Genomic DNA, 18,973 nt, shown 5'->3' with positions numbered 1-18,973 from the left:
CTTTATTGTGGTGGTTTGGAACTCAAACTGCAATGTCTCTGGGGTATGAGTGTGTATGGAAGGCTGATTATTTATTTATGAAGCTGGGCATGGTGGCTGCCGCCTGCAATCCGAGTACTTTGGGAGGCCAAGGAGAAGGGTGGATCACCTGAGGTCAGGAGTTTGAGACCAGCCTTGCGAACATGGTGGAACCCCGTCTCTACTAAAAATACAAAAATTAGCCAGGTGTGGTGGTACGTGCCTGTGATCCCATCTACTCTGGAAGCGGAGGCAGGAGAATTCCTTGAACCCGGGAAGCAGAGGTTGCAGTGAGCCGAGATCACACCACTGCACTCCAGCCCAGGCAACAGAGCGAAGCTCCGTCTCCAAAAAAAAAAAAAAAGTTTATTCATTTAGGCTGGGCGCGGTGGCTTACGCCTGTAATCCCAACACTGGATCACCTGAGGTCAGGAGTTCAAGACCAGGCTGGTCCACGTGATGAAACCCAGACTCTACTAAAAAATACAAAAATTAGCCAGGTGTGGTGGCAGGCACCTGTCATCCCAGCTGCTCAGGAGGCTGAGGCAGGAGAATCACTTGAACCGGAGAGGCGGAGGTCTCACTCTGTTGCCCAGGCTGGAGTGCAGTGGCATGATCTCAGCTCACTGCAAGCTCCACCTTTTGGGTTCAAGCAATTCCCCTGCCTCAGCCTCCCAAGTAGCTGGGATTACAGGTGCCCGCCACCATGCCCTGCTAATGTTTGTATTTTTTAGTAGAGACGGGGTTTCACCATATTGGCCAGGTTGGTCCTGAACTCCTGACCTTGGGTGATCCTCTCCCCTCAGCCTCCCAAAGTGCTAGGATTAGAGGTGTGAGCCACCGCATGTGGCCTAAAAAATTATTTTTTTATGTACATAGTGTGACGACTTAGCAATCTTAACCCTGAAGTGAAAAATAGCCTATTGATAATAATTTGTTGTTTGATATTAGTTTCTTTTCTGTGTGGTGATTTTTTTCTCTTAAAGCTTTCCAGTGTTGTGGTCTGTGTTCTCTGTATTCAAGGCAGCACTAGACTGAAGTTATCTCCACATGGGAGTAGTGTTTGTTTCCTGGAATCTTTGTATCCCCGTTCTTGAATCAAGGTCTTTTTCTTCCGAGATGCTCAGCAAAATTGCTCTCTGATGCTTTTTTTTCTGGTAATGGAAAGTACTTTTGTACAAGTCATTCTTTTTAAAGAATGTTGCTTTTAGATTGTAGAAAATAACTCAAAATATTCATTGTTTTATATTTTATGAATTTGTAATTTAGGTAAGAAAATTTAAATGATAGCCATTGAGAAATATTTAGACCATAGCTAATGTCAGCACCAGGCTATCTCTAACATTGGGAAAGGCACATTACTTCTTAAAGCAGTCAGCGTGTATTTTCATTCCAGTTGTTCACCGTGGTAAGACTACGCTGGAAAACTGTGTGCTGCAGTGTGAGACGACCGGAGTCACAGTGCGGACATCGGCAGAGTTTCTAATGAAGAACTCGGATTTATATGGCGCCAAGGTAGAAGCTCTTGGAGAAGTAGTTTTAAGTTGTAAATGAAAATATGAAATATGGGACCAAGATGTATGTGCGTACTCCCACTGTCTTCAGACAGTCATCTCTACCAAGTCAGTCAAACTCAACTGTGCAAGGGTTTTCTCATGTAGCATTTTCAAATGATAGGAAAAAAAAGTCATAAATCTCACAATTATGTAGCTTTAAGAGAGGTTTAGATCCTTGAAATGATAACTTTGTAATTGTAGATTCATATAGTGTTGTAAGAAATAACAGGGAGAGGTCCTGCATTATGCCCTTCACCAGTGTCCCCTAACGGTAACATCTTGTGAAACTGTTGTGCGACATCACAACCAGAATACTGGCATCGATCCAGTTAAGTGAAAGAATATTCCTATCACCACAGGGACCCCTCATGCTGCCCTCTTAGAGCTGAACTCACCTGTGTCTCCCACCAACTCCTTCCTTAACTCCAGGCACACCTTAAGCTGTTGTTCATTTCTATTTATTTCATCATTTCAAAAATGTAGAAATGGAATCACACAGTATGTAGCTCTTTGGAATTGACTTTTCTCACTTAGTGCGGTTCTGTGGAGCTTCACCAAGGTCGTTGTATGTACCAATAGCTTGCTCCTTTTTACTGTGGAGGAATAGTCCAATGTGTGATGGTTCCATAGTTTGTTTAGTCACTTGTGGGAGGATGTCTAGATTGTTTCCGGTTTTTGCCTATTGTCGGTAAAGCTGCTATAAACGTTCGGGTAAAGGTTTTTGTGTGAACACAGTTTTCATTTTTTAAGGAGTAAATGCCAATGGATGCAATTGTAGGTTATATAGTAGTTGCATGTTTAGATTTTTTAAAGAAACCGCTGAAATGTTTTCCAGAGTAGTTGTACCATTTTACATTCCTACTAGCAGTGTTTGAGTGGTCCAGTTTCTCCATGTCCTCAAGAGCATTTGGTGTTTTGGCTATTTTTTGTTTGAGCCATTCTGGTAAGTGTGCAGTAATATCTCATTGTGGTTTTGATTGTCATTTCCCCAGTTGTTACTGATGTCGAGCATTTTCTCATATGCTTTTTTTTTTTTTTTTTTTTTGAGACGGAGTCTTGCTCTGTCCCCCGGCTGGAGTGCAGTGGCGCGATCACGGCTCACTGCAAGCTCCGCCTCCCGGGATCACGCCATTCTCCTGCCTCAGCCTCCTCAGTAGCTGGGACTACAGGCGCCCGCTACCGCGCCCGGCTAATTTTTTGTATTTTTAGTAGAGACGGGGTTTCACCGCGGTCTCGATCTCCTGACCGTGTGATCCGCCCGCCTCGGCTTCCCAAAGTGCTGGGATTACAGGTATGAGCCACCGCGCCCGGCCCTCATATGCTTTTTTACCACTCTTATGTCCTCTTTATTGAAATATCCGTGACTTTTGCCCCATTTTCTAATTGGATTGTTTGTTCTTTTTTACTGTAGAGGTTTGAGAGTTCTCTGTATATTCTAGGTACTAGTCTGTTGTCAAGTATGTGGTTTGGAGACTTTTTTTGCCGCTCTGTAGCTTGTCTTTTCACCTTCTTCATATGGGCTTTTATGGAGCAAAGTATTTTGATGAAGGCCAGTCTGTCAGTTTTTCCTTTTATGAGTCGAGCTTTTGGTAATAAGAACTCTGCCTAGCCATAGATCCTGATTTTCTCCTATTTTTTTCTAAAATTTTTGTAGCTTTATATTTTACGTAAGGTTGTGATCCATTTTCTAGTTAATTTTGGTATAAGGTGTGAGGTTTAGGTCATGGTTCATTTCTTTTCCTATTCTTTTTCACTAATCTGCGTAGCCATCCCTCCACCAACACCTGTAGTTATACATTAAGTCTTAAAATCAGGTAGAGTGATTTCTCCTACTTTGTTTTTTTCAAAATTGTTTCAACTACTCTGGTTCCTTTGCTTTTCAATACAAATGTTAAAATAATTTTGTCTATATCCACAAAAGATCATGCTGAGATTTTGATAGGAACTTTAATAAACCCATATGTCAATTTGGGAAGGATTAACGCCTTCCAATCTTTGAACACAATGTATTTCTCCATTTATTTAAAATCTCTGATTTCCTTTTTTTGAGATAGGGTCTTGTTCTGTCACCCAGGCTGGAGTACAGTGGCATGAACATGGCTCATGGCATACCTTCAGTCTCGTGGGCTCAAGCCATCTTCCCACCTCTGCCTCTCAAGTAGCTGGGACCACAGGTGTATGCCACTACACCGAGCTAATATTTTTTACTTTATTTTTTGTAGAGATGGGGTCTTGCCATGTTGCCCAGGCTGTTCTCCAACTCCTAGGCTCAAACAGTCCTCCTGCTTCAATCTCCCGAAGTGCTGGAATTATAAACATGAGCCACCACACCCAGCCAAATCTTTGTTTTCTTTCATCAGCATTGTGTACTCTTCAGTATACAATTGTTGCATGTGTTTTGTTAGATTTGTACCTAATTATTTCACTTTGAGTTACTGTAAGTGATATTTTTAATTTCAATGTCCATATGTTCATTGCTAGTATATAGAAATGTAATTTATTTTTATATGTTTATGCCATATCCTATGACTTTGTTGAACTGTACTTACAGGAATGTTTTTGTAGATTCCTTGGGATTTTCTATATACAGAGTAATGTTATTTGCAAATAAGGGCAGGTTCTTTTTTTTCTTTTCTAATCTTTATGCCTTTTCCCCCCTTGCCTTATTGCAGTGGCTAGAATTTCCAGCACTATGAAAACAGACATCCTTACCTTGGTTTTGGTATAGAGAGAATATATTTAGTATTCCATCAAAAAGAACAAGGTTGATCAGGTTTTTAGATCATCTTTATGAAGTTGAAGAATTTCTGCTCTTCTTTTTTGAGAATTTTTATCATAAGTGGATTTTGACTTCTTTTTTTCTGAGTTCCTTTCTCAGGAATAGGCTGACTTTTAATGTTTTTTCTGGATAGATTGATATGATCACATGATTTTTCTTATTGGAAAACAGAAAATGTTGAGTTACATTGGTTGATTTTCAAATTTTGAGCCAGCCTTCCTCTGTGGCATAAACCCCACTTGCTCATGGTATATAATTCTTTTTATATATTGCCGAATTTGCTAATCTTTTGTTAGGAAATTTTGCATCTATATTCATGAATATTGGACTTTAGTTTTGGTTTTCTGTACCACTGTCTTTGTCTGGTTTTATTATCGATAATAATAGCTTCATAAAATGAATACTGAAGTGTTCCCTTCTCTTCTATTTTGTAGAGGAGATTGTGTAGAATTGCTGTTTATTTTTCAGATGTTTGATGGATTTCTCCAATGCAATCACCTGGGCCTGGAGATTTCTCTTTTGGAATTTTTAAAATTATGAACTCAATTACATTATTAGTTTTAAAAGGATATTCAACTGACCTATTTCATATTGAGTATATTTTGGTAGTTTGTGCTTTTTGTGATACTGGACTACTACTTCTAAATTGTCAGATTTATATGTATAGAATTGTTTGTAGTATTTCCTTATTCTTCTGATATCTGCAGGGTATATAGTAATGATGCCTGTTTCATACTTGATGTTGGTAGTTTGTTTCATTGTTCTGTGTTTTTTTTTTTTCTTTTTGATAATTGTTGTTTTCAATTTCATTTATTTTAGTTCTTTTTTAAAATTTAATTTTAATTTTTAGTTTTACTTTTTTATGTTCTTTTTATGATTTTGTTCCTTCTGCTTGTTTCGGGTTTATTTTACTTGTTTTGGGTTTTCCACCTGAGAGATTAGATTATTGATTTGAGACTTTTTCTCTTTTCTAATGTAAGCATTTAATGTTATAAACTTGTCTCTCAGCATTGCTCTAGCTGTTTTGTAAACTTTGATTTTTTTTTTTTTATTCTTCGGTTCGTCACAATTTAGAAATGTATTGTTTAATTTCATAATATTTGGAGTTTTTACTATTATCTTTCTGTTGCTGATTTCCAGTTTCATTCCATTTTGGTCAGAAAACACACTATATGATTTTAATTCTTTTAAATTTCTAGAGGTTTCTTTTATGGCTCAGGATATGGTCTATCTGAATACACACTGTGTGAGCAAATGAAAAAAATGTGTATTCTGCTGTCGTTGGGTGGTATATTCTATAAAATGTCAACTAGATCAACTTGGTTGGTGGTGGTGAGTTCTTTTGTATTCTTTCTGATTTTTTCTTCTGTCAGTTGTTGAGAGAGGGGTGTTGAAGTCTCTATAACTGAATTTGTTTGTTTGCTTTTTCAGTACTATTAGTTTTTGCTTCACATGTTTTGCAGTTCTATTATTTGGTGTATGCTCATTTAGGATTGCTGTGTCTTTTTGGTGAGTCAGCATGTTTATGATTACTTTACGTTGTCTCCGGTGATTTTTTTTGCTCCAAAGTCTACTTTATCTGATGTTAATATAGCCACATCTGCTTTCTTTTGATTATTGTTTGCATGATATGTCTTTTTCTTTCTTTCTTTCTTTTTTTTTTTTATTATACTTTTAAGTTCTAGGGTACTTGTGCACAACATGCAGGTCTGTTACATATGTATACATGTGCCATGTTGTTGTGCTGCACCCATTAACTCGTCATTTACATTAGGTATATCTCCTAATGCTATCCCTCCTGCCTCCTGCCATCCCACGACAGGCCCTGGTGTGTGATGTTCCCCACCCTGTGTACAAGTGTTCTTGTTCAGTTCCCACCTATGCGTGAGAACATGCAGTGTTTGGTTTTCTGTCCTTGCAATAGTTTGCTCAGAATGATGGTTTCCAGCTTCATCCATGTCCCTACAAAGGACATAAACTCATCCTTTTTTATGGCTGCATAGTATTCCATGGTGTATATGTGCCACATTTTCTTAATCCAGTCTGTCACTGATGGACATTTTGGTTGGTTCCAAGTCTTTGCTATTGTGAGTAGTGCCACAATAAACATATGTGTGCATGTGTCTTTATAGCAGCATGATTTATACTCCTTTTTTTTTTTTTTTTTTTTTTTGAGACGGAGTCTCGCTCTGTCGCCCAGGCTGGAGTGCAGTGGCCGGATCTCAGCTCACTGCAAGCTCCGCCTCCCGGGTTCACGCCATTCTCCTGCCTCAGCCTCCGGAGTAGCTGGGACTACAGGCGCCCACCACTTCGCCCGGCTAGTTTTTTGTATTTTTTTAGTAGAGACGGGGTTTCACTGTGTTAGCCAGGATGGTCTCGATCTCCTGACCTCGTGATCTGCCCGTCTCGGCCTCCCAAAGTGCTGGGATTACAGGCTTGAGCCACCGCGCCCGGCCCATGATTTGTACTCCTTTGGGTATATATCCAGTAATGGGATGGCTGGGTCAAATGGTATTTCTAGTTCTACATCCTTGAGGAATCTCCACACTGTCTTCCACAATGGTTGAACTAGTTTACAGTCCCACCAACAGGGTAAAAGTGTTCCTATTTCTCCACATCCTCTCCAGCACCTGTTGTTTCCTGACTTTTTAATGATCACCATTCTAACTGGTGTGAGATGGTATCTCATTGTGGTTTTGATTTGCATTTCTCTGATGGCCAGTGATGACGAGCATTTTTTCATGTGTCTGTTGGCTGCGCAAATGTCTTCTTTTGAGAAGTGTCTGTTCATATCCTTTGCCCACTTTTTGATGGGGTTGTTTGATATTTTTTCTTGTAAATTTGTTTAAGTTCTTTGTAGATTCTGGATATTAGCCGTTTGTCAGATGGGTAGATTGTAAAAATTTTCTCCCATTCTGTAGGTTACCAGTTCACTCTGATGGTAGTTTATTTTGCTGTGCAGAAGCTCTTTAGTTTAACTAGATCCCATTTGTCAATTTTGGCTTTTGTTGCCATTGCTTTTGCTGTTTTAGTCATGAAGTCCTCGCCCATTCCTATGTCCTGAATGGTATTGCCTAGGTTTTCTTCTAAGGTTTTTATGGTTTTAGGTCTAACATTTAAGCCTTTAATCCATCTTGAATTAATTTTTGTAAGGTGTAAGGAAAGGATCCAGTTTCAGCTTTCTACATATGGGTAGCCAGTTTTCCCAGCATCATTTATTAAATAGGGAATCCTTTCCCCATTTCTTGTTTTTGTCAGGTTTGTCAAAGATCAGATGGTTGTAGATGTGTGGTATTATTTCTGAGGACTCTGTTCTGTTCCATTGGTCTATATCTGTTTTGGTACCAGTACCATGCTGTTTTGGTTACTGTAGCTTTGTAGTATAGTTTGAATTCAGGTAGCATGATGCCTCCAGCTTTGTTCTTTTGGCTTAGGATTGTCTTGGCAGTGTGGCCTCTTTTTTGGTTCCATATGAACTTTAAAGTAGTTTTTTTCTAATTCTGTGAAGAAAGTCATTGGTAGCTTGATGGGGATGGCATTGAATCTATAAATTACCTTGGTCAGTATGGCCATTTTCATGATATTGATTCTTCCTATCCATGAGCATGGAATGTTATTCCATTTGTTTGTGTCCTCTTTTATTTCATTGAGCAGTGGTTTGTAGTTCTCCTTGAGGAGGTTCTTCACATCCCTTGTAAGTTGGATTCCTAGGTATTTTATTCTCTTTGAAGATATTGTGAATGGGAGTTCACTTATCATTTGACTCTCTGTTTGTCTGTTATTGGTGTATAGGAATGCTTGTGATGTTTGCACATTGATTTTGTATCCTAAGACTTTGCTAAAGTTGGTTATCTGCTTAAGGAGATTTTGGGCTGAGATGATGGGGTTTTCTAAACATACAATCATATATGTCATCTGCAAACAGGCACAATTTGACTTCCTCTTTTCCTAATTCAATCCCCTTTGTTTCTTTCTCCTGTCTGATTGCCCTGGCCAAAACTTCCAACACTATATTGAATAGGAGTGGTGAGAGAGGGCATCCCTGTCTTGTGCCAGTTTTTCAAAGGGAATGCCTCCAGTTTTTGCCCATTCAGTATGATATTGGCTGTGGGTTTGTCATAAATAGCTCTTATTATTTTGAGATACGTTCCATCAATACCTAGTTTATTGAGAGTTTTTAGCATGAAGGGCTGTTGACTGTTGTTGAAGGCCTTTTCTGCATCTATGAGATAATCATGTGGTTTTTGTCTTTGGTTCTGTTTATATGCTGGATTACGTTTATTGATTTGCGTGTGTTGAACCAGCGTTGCATCCCAGGGATGAAGCCAACTTGATCGTGGTGGATAAGCTTTTTGATGTGCTGCTGGATTCGGTTTGCCAGTATTTTATTGAGGATTTTTGCATCAATGTTCATCAGGGATATTGGTCTAAAATTCTCTTTTTTTGTTGTGTCCCTGCCAGGCTTTGGTATCAGGATGATGCAGGCCTCATAAAATGAGTTAGGGAGGATTCCCTCTTTTTCTATTGATTGGAATAGTTTCAGAAGGAATGGTACCAGCTCCTCTTTGTACCTCTGATAGAATTCAGCTGTGAATCCATCTGGTCCTGGACTTTTTTTTGGTTGGTAGGCTATTAATTATTGCCTCAATTTCAGAGCCTGCTATTGGTCTATTCAGGGATTCAACTTCTTGCTGGTTTAGTGTTGGGAGGGTGTTTGTGTCCAGGAATTTAACCATTTCTTGTAGATTTTTTAGTTTATTTGCCTAGAGGTGTTTATATATTCTCTGATGGTAGTTTATGTTTCTGTGGGATTGGTGGTGATATCCCCTTTATTATTTTTTATTGTGTCTATTTGATTCTTTTCTCTTTTCTTCCTTATTAGTCTTGTTAGCGGTCTATCAATTTTGTTGATCTTTTTAAAAAACTAGCTCCTGGATTCATTGATTTTTTGAACGTTTTTCTGTGTCTCTATCTCCTTCAGTTCTCCTCTGATCTTAGTAATTTCTTGCCTTCTGCTGGCCTTTGAATGTGTTTGCTCTTGCTTCTCTAGTTCTTTTAATTGTGACGTTAGGGTGTCAGTTTTAGATCTTTCCTGCTTTCTCTTGTGGGCATTTAGTGCTATAAATTTCCTTCTACACACCGCTTTAAATGTGTCCCAGAGATTCTGGTATGTTGTATCTTTGTGCTCATTGGTTTCAAAGAACATCTTTATTTCTGCCTTCATTTCGTTATGTACCTAGTAGTCATTCAGGAGCAGGTTGTTCAGTTTCCATGTAGTTGAGCAGTTTTGTTTTGAGTGAGTTTCTTAATCCTGAGTTCTAGTTTGATTGTACTGTGGTCTGAGAGACAGTTTGTTTTAATTTCTCTTCTTTTACATTTGCTAAGGAGTGCTTTGCTTCCAACTATGTGGTTAATTTTGGAATAAGTGCGATGTGGTGCTGAGAAGAATGTATATTCTGTTGATTTGGGGTGGAGAGTTCTGTAGATGTCTATTAGGTCTGCTTGGTGCAGAGCTGAGTTCAATTCCCCGATATCCTTATTAACTTTCTGTCTCATTGATCTGTCTAATGTTGACAGTGGGGTGTTAAAGTCTCCCATTATTATTGTGTGGGAGTCTAAGTCTCTTTGTGGGTCTCTAAGGACTTGCTTTATGAATCTGGGTGCTCCTGTATTGGGTGCATATATATTTAGGATAGTTAGCTGTTCTTGTTGAATTGATCCCTTTAGCATTGTCTTTTTCTATTGTTTTAATTTCAACTTGCCTATATTCTGTTTGAAGCGAGTTGTAGGCAGCATATAGTTGAGTCATGTTTTTAATCCACTTTGGCAGTCTTTGTCTTTTAATTGTATTTAGACCACTTACATTTAATTATTAATGTTAAACTTCTAGTCTATTTCATGTTTTCTGTTTGTTCTGCTTTTCATTTCGTGATTTGCTTTTTTTCTGCCAACTGTGGATACCCGAATATTTTTCAGAATTTCATTTGTTTTTGAGAATATCTCCTTGTATAGCTTTTTTAGTGGTTGCTCTAGGTTTTATATTATATGTACCAACAGTTTACTGGTGTCACCAGTTCAAGGAAAGTATAGAAACTTTGCCTTCTTTTATTATTCTTTACCATCTCCTTTTTATAACTGTCTTAAACATTTCCCTTATGTACATACATCTAGAACCATATTAGACAATTTTATGATTTTTGTTTCAAATGTCAAACATAATTTAGAACACTCAAGAGAAGGAAAGTTTACTGTATTTATTTACCTATATCTTTGCTTACTGTGTAGGTTTTTTTTTTCTTTTTGAGGTTCCAAGATCCACTCTTTTATAATTTTTGTTTAGATAACTTCCTTTAGTGATTCTATGAAGATAGGTCTGCTGGTGACAAATTTTCTTATTTTCCCTTCTTCTTAGAATATCTTGATTTCCTCTTCGTTCCTGAAGAATATTTTCACTGGTTATAAGATTCTGGGTTGACAATTTCTTTTCTTTTAGCCCTTGAACAATACTTTGTCTCTTTCATCTGGCATCCATGGTTTCTGATGCTGTCAATCACATTTGCTCTCCTATAGGTAAGGCATAAAATTTTCATTGATGCTTTCAAGATTTTTGTTTTTAGCTTACACTATTTTAATTATGATGTATTTTGGCATGGATTTCTTTGAGTTTATCCTGTTTGGTGTCTGCTCAGCTTCTTGAACCTGTAGGCTTATTATCCAAATCCTGCCAAATTTGGGAGCTTTTAGTCATTATTTCTTCAAGTATGTTTTTAGCTTCACCCTCTTTCTTTTGTCTTTCCAGGACTCTGATGACATTAATATTGGATCTTTTGTTATATTCCAGCAGACCCCTGGGGCTCTGTTTACCTTTCTTTTCCAGTATGTTTTCTTTGCTATTGGGTAAATTTTATTGTTCTGTCTTCTAGTTCACTGATTCTTTCCTCTGTTGTTTTCATTCTGCTGTTGAGCACATCCACTGAGCTTTCTATTTTAGTTATTGTATTTTTCAGTTCTAAAATTTCCATTTGGTTTTTTATATCATCTACTTCTTTGCTGAGACTTTCATTTTTCATTTTTTTTTATGTGTTCATAATTGCTTATTGAAGCATTTTTATCATGGCTGCTTTAAAATCACTGTCAGTTAATTCTATCATCTTTGACATCTTGGTTTTGGCATCTGTTGATTGTCTTATTCATTTTGACATTTTCCTGATTCTTGGTATGACACAAGATTTTCAAATATTTTTGTATTATGTTGTGAGAATCTGGATCTTCTGTTTTAACTTTGCTTCTCTGATATACTACAAGAAGGGACAGGGTTAGGGGTAGATGGGCATCGTCTTTTTACTGGTGGAGGTAGACGTCATGCTTCCCACTTGGCCTCCATTGATACCCAAGTTGGGTTGGGGAGCTCCTTGTTACTGCTATGTAGGGGTAGGAGGTCTAGCTTCCTACATGGTCTCCACTGGCACTGTGATATGTGGGAGTGGTCTTGTTACCACTGGGCAATGGTGAAAGTCTGGAATCTCCACGAGGCCTGCTCTGACACTGCCCCAATAGGGAGGGAGTGGTTGTCTTGGCCCTGCCAGGTAGGGAGGGATACAAGTCCAGGCACCTCATACAGTTTTCACTGACACTGCTGCAGGGAGGGCCTTGCAACTGTGGTTGGTGGGGATGAAAGTCCTGGCTCCTTGCTTGATCTTCTCTGGTACTGCCCCAGTCAAGGTGTTGGGTACCTGGTTACATCCTTGAGGGGGCAAAAGTTTAGGTTGTTCTCTTGACCTTTGCTGGCATGGGTGAGATTGGGGCTGCTGTTTTATTCTGTGGTGTTTACCTGGAATAGAGCTATTATTATCTAAAAGTTTTCTGTCTTTCTAGGTTGCCTAGTCCTTTTGTTACAGCAGCTTTTTTTTAAGTGTATGTCTGTTGGTGTACTGGATTGCTGGCTTCTTCAACTCCAAGTCTAGGGATTATGAAGCAAAAAGAAAGGAACTTACCACTGTGTTGGTGTTGTTTCTTGGGTCCTGAGGTCCCTAGCTGGTCTGTCTTATCCTCTCCACTTTTCAGTCTTATGCTTGTTTTATATATAATGCCCACTGTTTTTGGTCGTACCTAGCAGGAGGAATAGGGACATCTACTCCATCATCCCAGAAGTGGCAGGCTCCTCAGTTACTTTTTAATTGCCAAATTATCTGTTCCTTTTCATAACATATTTTGAATATGACTTTCATTTGCTACATGACTACTGGTTTAAATTGTTCTCCTTTACAAATTTTATGTGATTCCTGATGGTTTGATATTTAATTTTAACTATCTTGCTGTAGATATTTTTTAACGTAATCACCCCTAACCTTTTTTTGCACATAACCCCAAACTGAAAATCTCCTAGAAGTAGGCCCAATTAGCACATTTTTAAAGTCCTCTCTACGGAAGAGTTAGATTGGTGTATACATATGATTCAGACACATGTACAGGGTTAAGTAATAATAAATGTTTTCTCATGGAATACTACTGCTACTAGAAAATTAACTGAACATACATGCAGTAGATGTGTTATCAATGGTTGTAGCAACTCTTCTTCATTGATGCTGTTGTGTGTTAAATTATTCCCAAATGGTTGCTGAAATAACTATAGAGGTTTGAGTGAATCATTTTTGTTTCCAGAGTGCCTTGCATAGCATTGGGAAATAAATTCTTACTACTCTTATGTTTTTTGGTGCCATGAGGTGTGAGAGAATAGTGTCATGTTTGATCTTTCTGGTTACTCTGTTTGAATGACGCTTGAACTGACTGCTAATGTTAACGTGTGTGGTAGGGAAAGCCATTGTTTAACTCATAGAAATGATTTTTAAGTTGGGTTGGGGTATTTTAAAACTGGCACGTTTTGGAAAATGTGGGATCTTGTTTCTATCCTCAAATTACAGTATTTTACTAAATTCAAATACTTTTCTCCAACTAATTGAGTATCTGAGAGAATGGTCATTTTGAATAAGTACATCTTTCAACAAAATTGTTAATGACTTTTTTTCTTGGCAGAATCAGAAAACATTTATCTAGAATGAAAGAGAGTAGAGCAAGAATCAAGTATTGACACTCTTAGCCTGTGTGTGAGTGTGTGTGTGTGTGGTTTTGAAAGTGATAAATTGTCAACAACTTGCTAGAAATGGAACAAATGGAAGTGTTGATTAAAAATGGCTGATAACACTTACCTGTAAAATACTTTATCTTTGTGCTGTACATTTGTACTGTGTTAAAGGCTAAGAAGTAATTGTAGTAATCTCTTACAGTCTTGCCTTTTAAAAACTGATTGTCATTATCTCAAACTGTGACTCACAGGGTGCCGGTATAGAAATCTACCCTGGGAGTCAGTGCACCCTAAGTGACAATGGGATCCATCACTGCAAGGAAGGGATCCTCATTAAGGTGAGCATTGGCCAAAACACCCACTTTTCAACGGATAGAATGGCTTCACCTACAAATTATGCTTTATTAAATTGTTGGGTTCTGTTTTACTGGTTTTGAAAAGCAAGCAATATACACATTTTGATAATATCAGTAGTCAGTGATTGGAATCTCTTGTGAGAATGCTTTGTTACCTATAGATCTGCAGAAATGACAGAGGAAAGCTGTGTCACTAAGGGCTCAGACTGTGCTACAACATGGGACGAAGCATAGCTTTTCTCCTTTATTTTTAGAATAGTGTGAATAAAGAAGATTTTTAAGGCAGGAAATGTTGAATATGACAGTTCCTAAAACATTTGTTTTCAATGTCACAGGACTTCTTAGATGAACATTATGACATTCCCAAGATATCCATGGTGAATAACATAATACATAATAATGAAGGTTATGGTGTTGTCTTGGTGAAACCTACAATCTTCTCTGACCTGCAAGAAAATGCTGAAGATGGAACTGAAGGTATGTTTAGTAATTTTTAATATAAAAACCAGACATAATTTATTTCAGCATTAAATGCTGATTAAGGATCTGAGTCTTCCTCTGTTCCTTAAAAAAGGTTGTTGGGATATGCTTGGACAGACAGAGAGAGAGAATCTTGATAAAGCCATGATATTATAGAATGTGAAAGAAACTCTCAAGGTCAACTAGTTCAACTGTCATTCAAAATCTTGATGTTGTGGTTTCTGTGCAGTTCCCTTATCATGCTTAGCTTTCAATGAGGGTGGATGTGTGATAGCAACGGTGGGTATGCGATAGCAGCGGTGGGTGTGTGATGCTATGGTGGGTGTGTGATAGCAACAGTGGCTCCTACTGGCATTTGTTAAGGCTGGAGGCAGTGAAATGAATGTACCAGGTTGCAGGCTGCATTTCCTGGAGGGGATAGTGGAGTTTATCTCTGTTTTTATTGGTGGAAGTAAATGCCTTCCTGTCACCTGCCGTTCTTGGCAGCAAAGGGGAACTAACTCAGTGGAAATCTGTGAACTTCAAGCTATGAGGTAGATCACTATCAAGCTTTGATGTAGGTGAGAAAAGTTTAAAGCAGTTTATTTATTTAATCAGCTTTTTCAGGTTGAAAGAGTTTAAAGGGTAGTCCTTGTCATCCTTCAGGATCCGCTCCAGTTACATCTCTGCAAGTTCTTTATTTCTTCACAGGTCTCAAAAAAGTAAAATCAAGGTGTCAGCTGGGCAGGACTCATCTGAAAGCTCTGGGGGCAGACTCTGCCTCCAGATGCATTCATGTCGTTCATTGGCAGAATTCATTCCTTTAGCTCGTGGGTCTGAAGTCTCCATTTTCTTGCTGGCTGCTGGCTGTTTGCTGGGGCTGGCATTCAGCTCCTAGAGCCTGCTCTCAGGTTCTTGCCTTGTGGTCCCCCCACCTCAGCAACAGAGAACATCCCTCAAGGCAAATCTCATGCTCTGAATTTCTCTTGACTTCTTCTTTTGCAACCAGCTGGAGAAAACTGATTAGCAATCTTAATTACATTGTAAAATTACAATGCAAAATTCTTCTGCCATTTTATAGCCATGAAAGTAATCCCAGGGGTGGGGATCATGGGGCCTATCTAGAATTAGCTGCTAGATTGGGACTTCATTTAGAAAAGTGGCGCTATCTTACCAGTCTGCATCCTAGCTCCTGACACAGTGCTTAGCAGATAGTAACTATCCAGGAAATGTCTGTTGAGTAAAAGTGATTCTGGGATGAAAAGGGTGAAGGAAGAGTTCAAAATTGTTGATCCTGCCTGAGGTTAAGGGAACCTTGGCATAGAAAGCAAGGCAGCTGCTTGTTGAGAATCTTATGGCGAACAATTTGTAAAATCCAGTTAGAGGACAGCAGAAATCCTTTGCTGAAAAAAACCTGAAAGCTCTAATAGACTGTGTAGAAATACATGTTTTAGTTGGGTTAGCTTGTATATTTAACTTAGTTATTATTTGTTTGTTTCTCCAGAAAATAAAGCACTTAAAATTCAGACAAGTGGAGAGCCAGATGTGACTGAAGGAGTGGATCTAGAAGAGCTGATGCAGTGTGCAACTGGTAAAATGGAGCTTTATGCAAGAACTGACCTTTCTGAGCAAGTCGAGGGAAATTGTGAAATTGTAAACGAACTAATTGCTGCCTCCACACAAAAAGGCCAGATGAAGAAGAAAAGGTTGAGTGAACTGGGGATCACTCAAGCTGATGACAACTTAATGTCACAGGAGATGTTTGTTGGGATTGTGGGGAACCAGTTCAAGTGGAATGGGAAAGGTAGTTTTGGTACATTTCTTTTCTGACCACAGTGATGTAAGTAGGTAGCAAAAGACTGGATTTTGCACATGCTGCCCTAAGAATCACTGCTGCCATTGTAGTTTGCTTTAATGTCTGTGTTTTATATTTGATTATTTGGGCTTGAGTGAAAGGTAGATTTATTTCCATTTGCAGGTGTTGCACATAAAACACTCCCTCTTTATAAGAAAAATCATAAATGCATATAAAATAGAAAATATTTGGAGATTGCTTATCTGAAAGTCTTGCTTTCTTGTACACATGGCTCTCTCATATTAAGCCTGGTAGTAACTTTTTAGTGTAATTACCTTTAGCACTTCAAAGATGAGGAAGAAAGGAAGGGAATGTAAGACTAGTGCATAAAAATGCAATAGATGTCATATGTACAGGGTTCTTCTTAGAGTTGCCTTTTCATCCCAATTACAGTGAGTCTGATTTCCATCTTGTATTTGCGTAATACTTGTCTTAAAAGCTTTTATGATTGGGAATTTATCTGCCTAATCAGACTTATTATTGAGACTGTCAATGGGATGCATTTTTCTGTTGAGCTATACAGTCATCAAAACAGTGATAGACAGCATAGGAAGTTTGAAGCAGAAATGAAATGTGTTATTCAGAGCCAGTGTTGTACATAGAACATTTTTACTATTGCTGAATGGGAATGATTAAAAACAAGGTATTCTTCAGACCAGTTGTGGCTCACACTTGTAATCGCAGCACCTTGGGAGGCTGAGGCAGGAGGATCACTTGAGCCCAGGAGTTCGAGACTAGCCCGGGCAACATAGTGAGACCCTGTCTCTACTAAAAGTAAATTAAAAAAAAAAAAATTAGCTGGGTGTGGTGGTGCATGCATGTAGTTCCAGCCTCAGGAGACTGAGGCTGGAGGATCCTTGAGCCCAGGAGGTTGAGGCTGCAGTGAGGTGTGATTGTGCCACTGCATTCTAGCCTGAGTGACAGAGTGAGACCCTGTCTCAAGAAAAAAAAAAAAAGCATTTTTCTCTTACCATTGCAGTATTCTGATTATATTACTGACCTAGTCAAAATGATTAACTGTACAAACTGTATTTGCTGTGTGTTCTTGGTATCATATTGTAAAACACAGCTTTTAAAAATATTTATATTTTAAAAACTGTATGTGACATTAACATGCCTAATGATTAAAATTATAGTGATGAAATAACAAAATTGAATCTTGTTATATCTTTTCAAACCCACTATGGGCCATAGTGTCAGTGTAGCGTTTGTGGTCCATTGAAGAACACATGGTATTTGGTATCTGTTTTCATGCTTTAGAAAGAGTATTACATTTTTTCCCATTAAGTGTGCTTATGTTTGTTTTTTAAATTTGAGTAAAAAAATAATTCTTATTTTTTGGATGCTACTAAATGTAGGATTTATGTTAGATTTATTATTTGATCATTGAAAGATATTTTTACTTTAAAAAAAATCTTGTTGCAAAGAGGTTCAAAAAGTAATGTTCATTTCTGCATCAGTTTCAGCCAAATGTTGATATTAAAACCTTTTACTCTTTTTTTAAATTTTTGCCTCTAGATGTGATGCCTTAAGATAAAAACCAATTATTCAACTTAAAAAAAAAAAAACCACTTTTTTTTTTTTTTTTTTTTGTGATGGAGTCTTGCTCTGTCACCCAGGCTGGAATGCAGTGGCGCTATCTCGGCTTACTACAACCTCTGCCTCCTGAATTCGAGCAATTCTCCTGTCTTAGCCTCCTGAGTAGCTGGGATTATAGGTGCTCGCCACCATGACCAGCTATTTTTTTTTGTATTTATTTTATTTTGTTTTGTTTTTGAGATGGAGCTTCGCTTTGTCACCCAGGCTGGAGTGCAGTGGCATGATCTCAGCTCATTGCAACCTCAGTCTCCTGGGTTCAAGTGATTCTCATGTCTCAGCCTCCCGAGTAGCTCGTATTACAGGTGCCTGCTACCATGCCTGGCTAATTTTTGTATTTTTAGTGGAGACGGGGTTTCACCATTTTGGCCAGGCTGGTCTCAAACTCCTGACCTCAGGTGATCCACCCACCTCGGCCTCCCAAATCACATTGATTTTTCAATTTAATTTCTACTTTATCTTGGTTTAGATTTTGTAGATAAGTTAGTAACATTAATACGTTCCTTGTTCCTTTTTATAACATGGAGTTTTTCAGATTTCATTTCTATTTTAGCTTAAATCTAAGCTTATATTAATTTTTATTCACATGATTCATTATAATGAGTAGGCCTTCTTTGTTCTTATTTAAGTTATATGCAATACATTTTGCCTCAATCATGGAGCGTTAAACATCTCAAATGGTATTGCATAGGGAATTTAGGGAGTGCTCTAGAAGGGTATGGATTTGATATTTGAGATGAAAACACTGATGTGGAAAAAGGATAGCCTTCTGTGTTGACTAATCGTGTGTCCTATCCTTATGGTCCACCCTTTGTGTGACCTTGAATTTATGACAGGTAGCAAAATTCTATACCTTGATTTGAGTATTTTATTTCAGCTTCTTCAGATGTATTTCCATTCCTCAGTTTCTTGTATTATTGCACCATAGATAGTAACATGAATATATTTTTATAAACTGTCCAGAAATCATTTGATTTCAAGTGTGTATACTTCACTTTTCTGGAGTTGTAGAAGGATGGTGAAATAACCATTTTCTGGATTTTGCTTTTCAGAGGGAGATTGAAGAGAGTTCTATAAAATACTAATGAGCTCATAAGAGCCATGTCATTCATGTTTCTTTGTAATTCAGTTTGCTATTTTTATTCTTTTATTCCTTCCTAGGAAGTACATTCCATAGGCTTTTATGGAAATTGAGCTGAAATAAATTTTGATAATTGGGCTTTGATGCAAAACTTATGCATAGCATTTAATTTTATAACATTTTGTTTTATT

General features: G+C 38.0%; 1 protein-coding gene across 3 annotated transcripts in view; it reads left to right on the top strand.

The window, feature by feature from the left end:
* SHCBP1 (SHC binding and spindle associated 1) overlaps positions 1–17,257 on the top strand; it is a 40,713-nt gene extending 23,456 nt beyond the window's left edge. For 2 of the 3 annotated variants that reach the window (XM_025371543.1, XM_025371541.1), the window contains 4 exons: positions 1,415–1,533; positions 13,687–13,773; positions 14,127–14,268; positions 15,755–17,257. In XM_025371543.1, the coding sequence (XP_025227328.1) occupies positions 1,415–1,533; positions 13,687–13,773; positions 14,127–14,268; positions 15,755–16,080 (674 nt within the window). In that variant the 3' untranslated portion in view covers positions 16,081–17,257. The remainder of the gene's footprint in view (positions 1–1,414; positions 1,534–13,686; positions 13,774–14,126; positions 14,269–15,754) is intronic. The other variant, XM_025371542.1, reaches the window with a different exon arrangement.
* The last annotated feature ends 1,716 nt before the right edge of the window (positions 17,258–18,973 follow it).

The sequence above is a fragment of the Theropithecus gelada genome, chromosome 20 (genome assembly GCF_003255815.1).
Source record: "Theropithecus gelada isolate Dixy chromosome 20, Tgel_1.0, whole genome shotgun sequence".
In the NCBI taxonomy this organism is placed as follows: Eukaryota; Metazoa; Chordata; class Mammalia; order Primates; family Cercopithecidae; genus Theropithecus; species Theropithecus gelada.
This window is presented reverse-complemented; position numbering and strand designations above follow the sequence as displayed.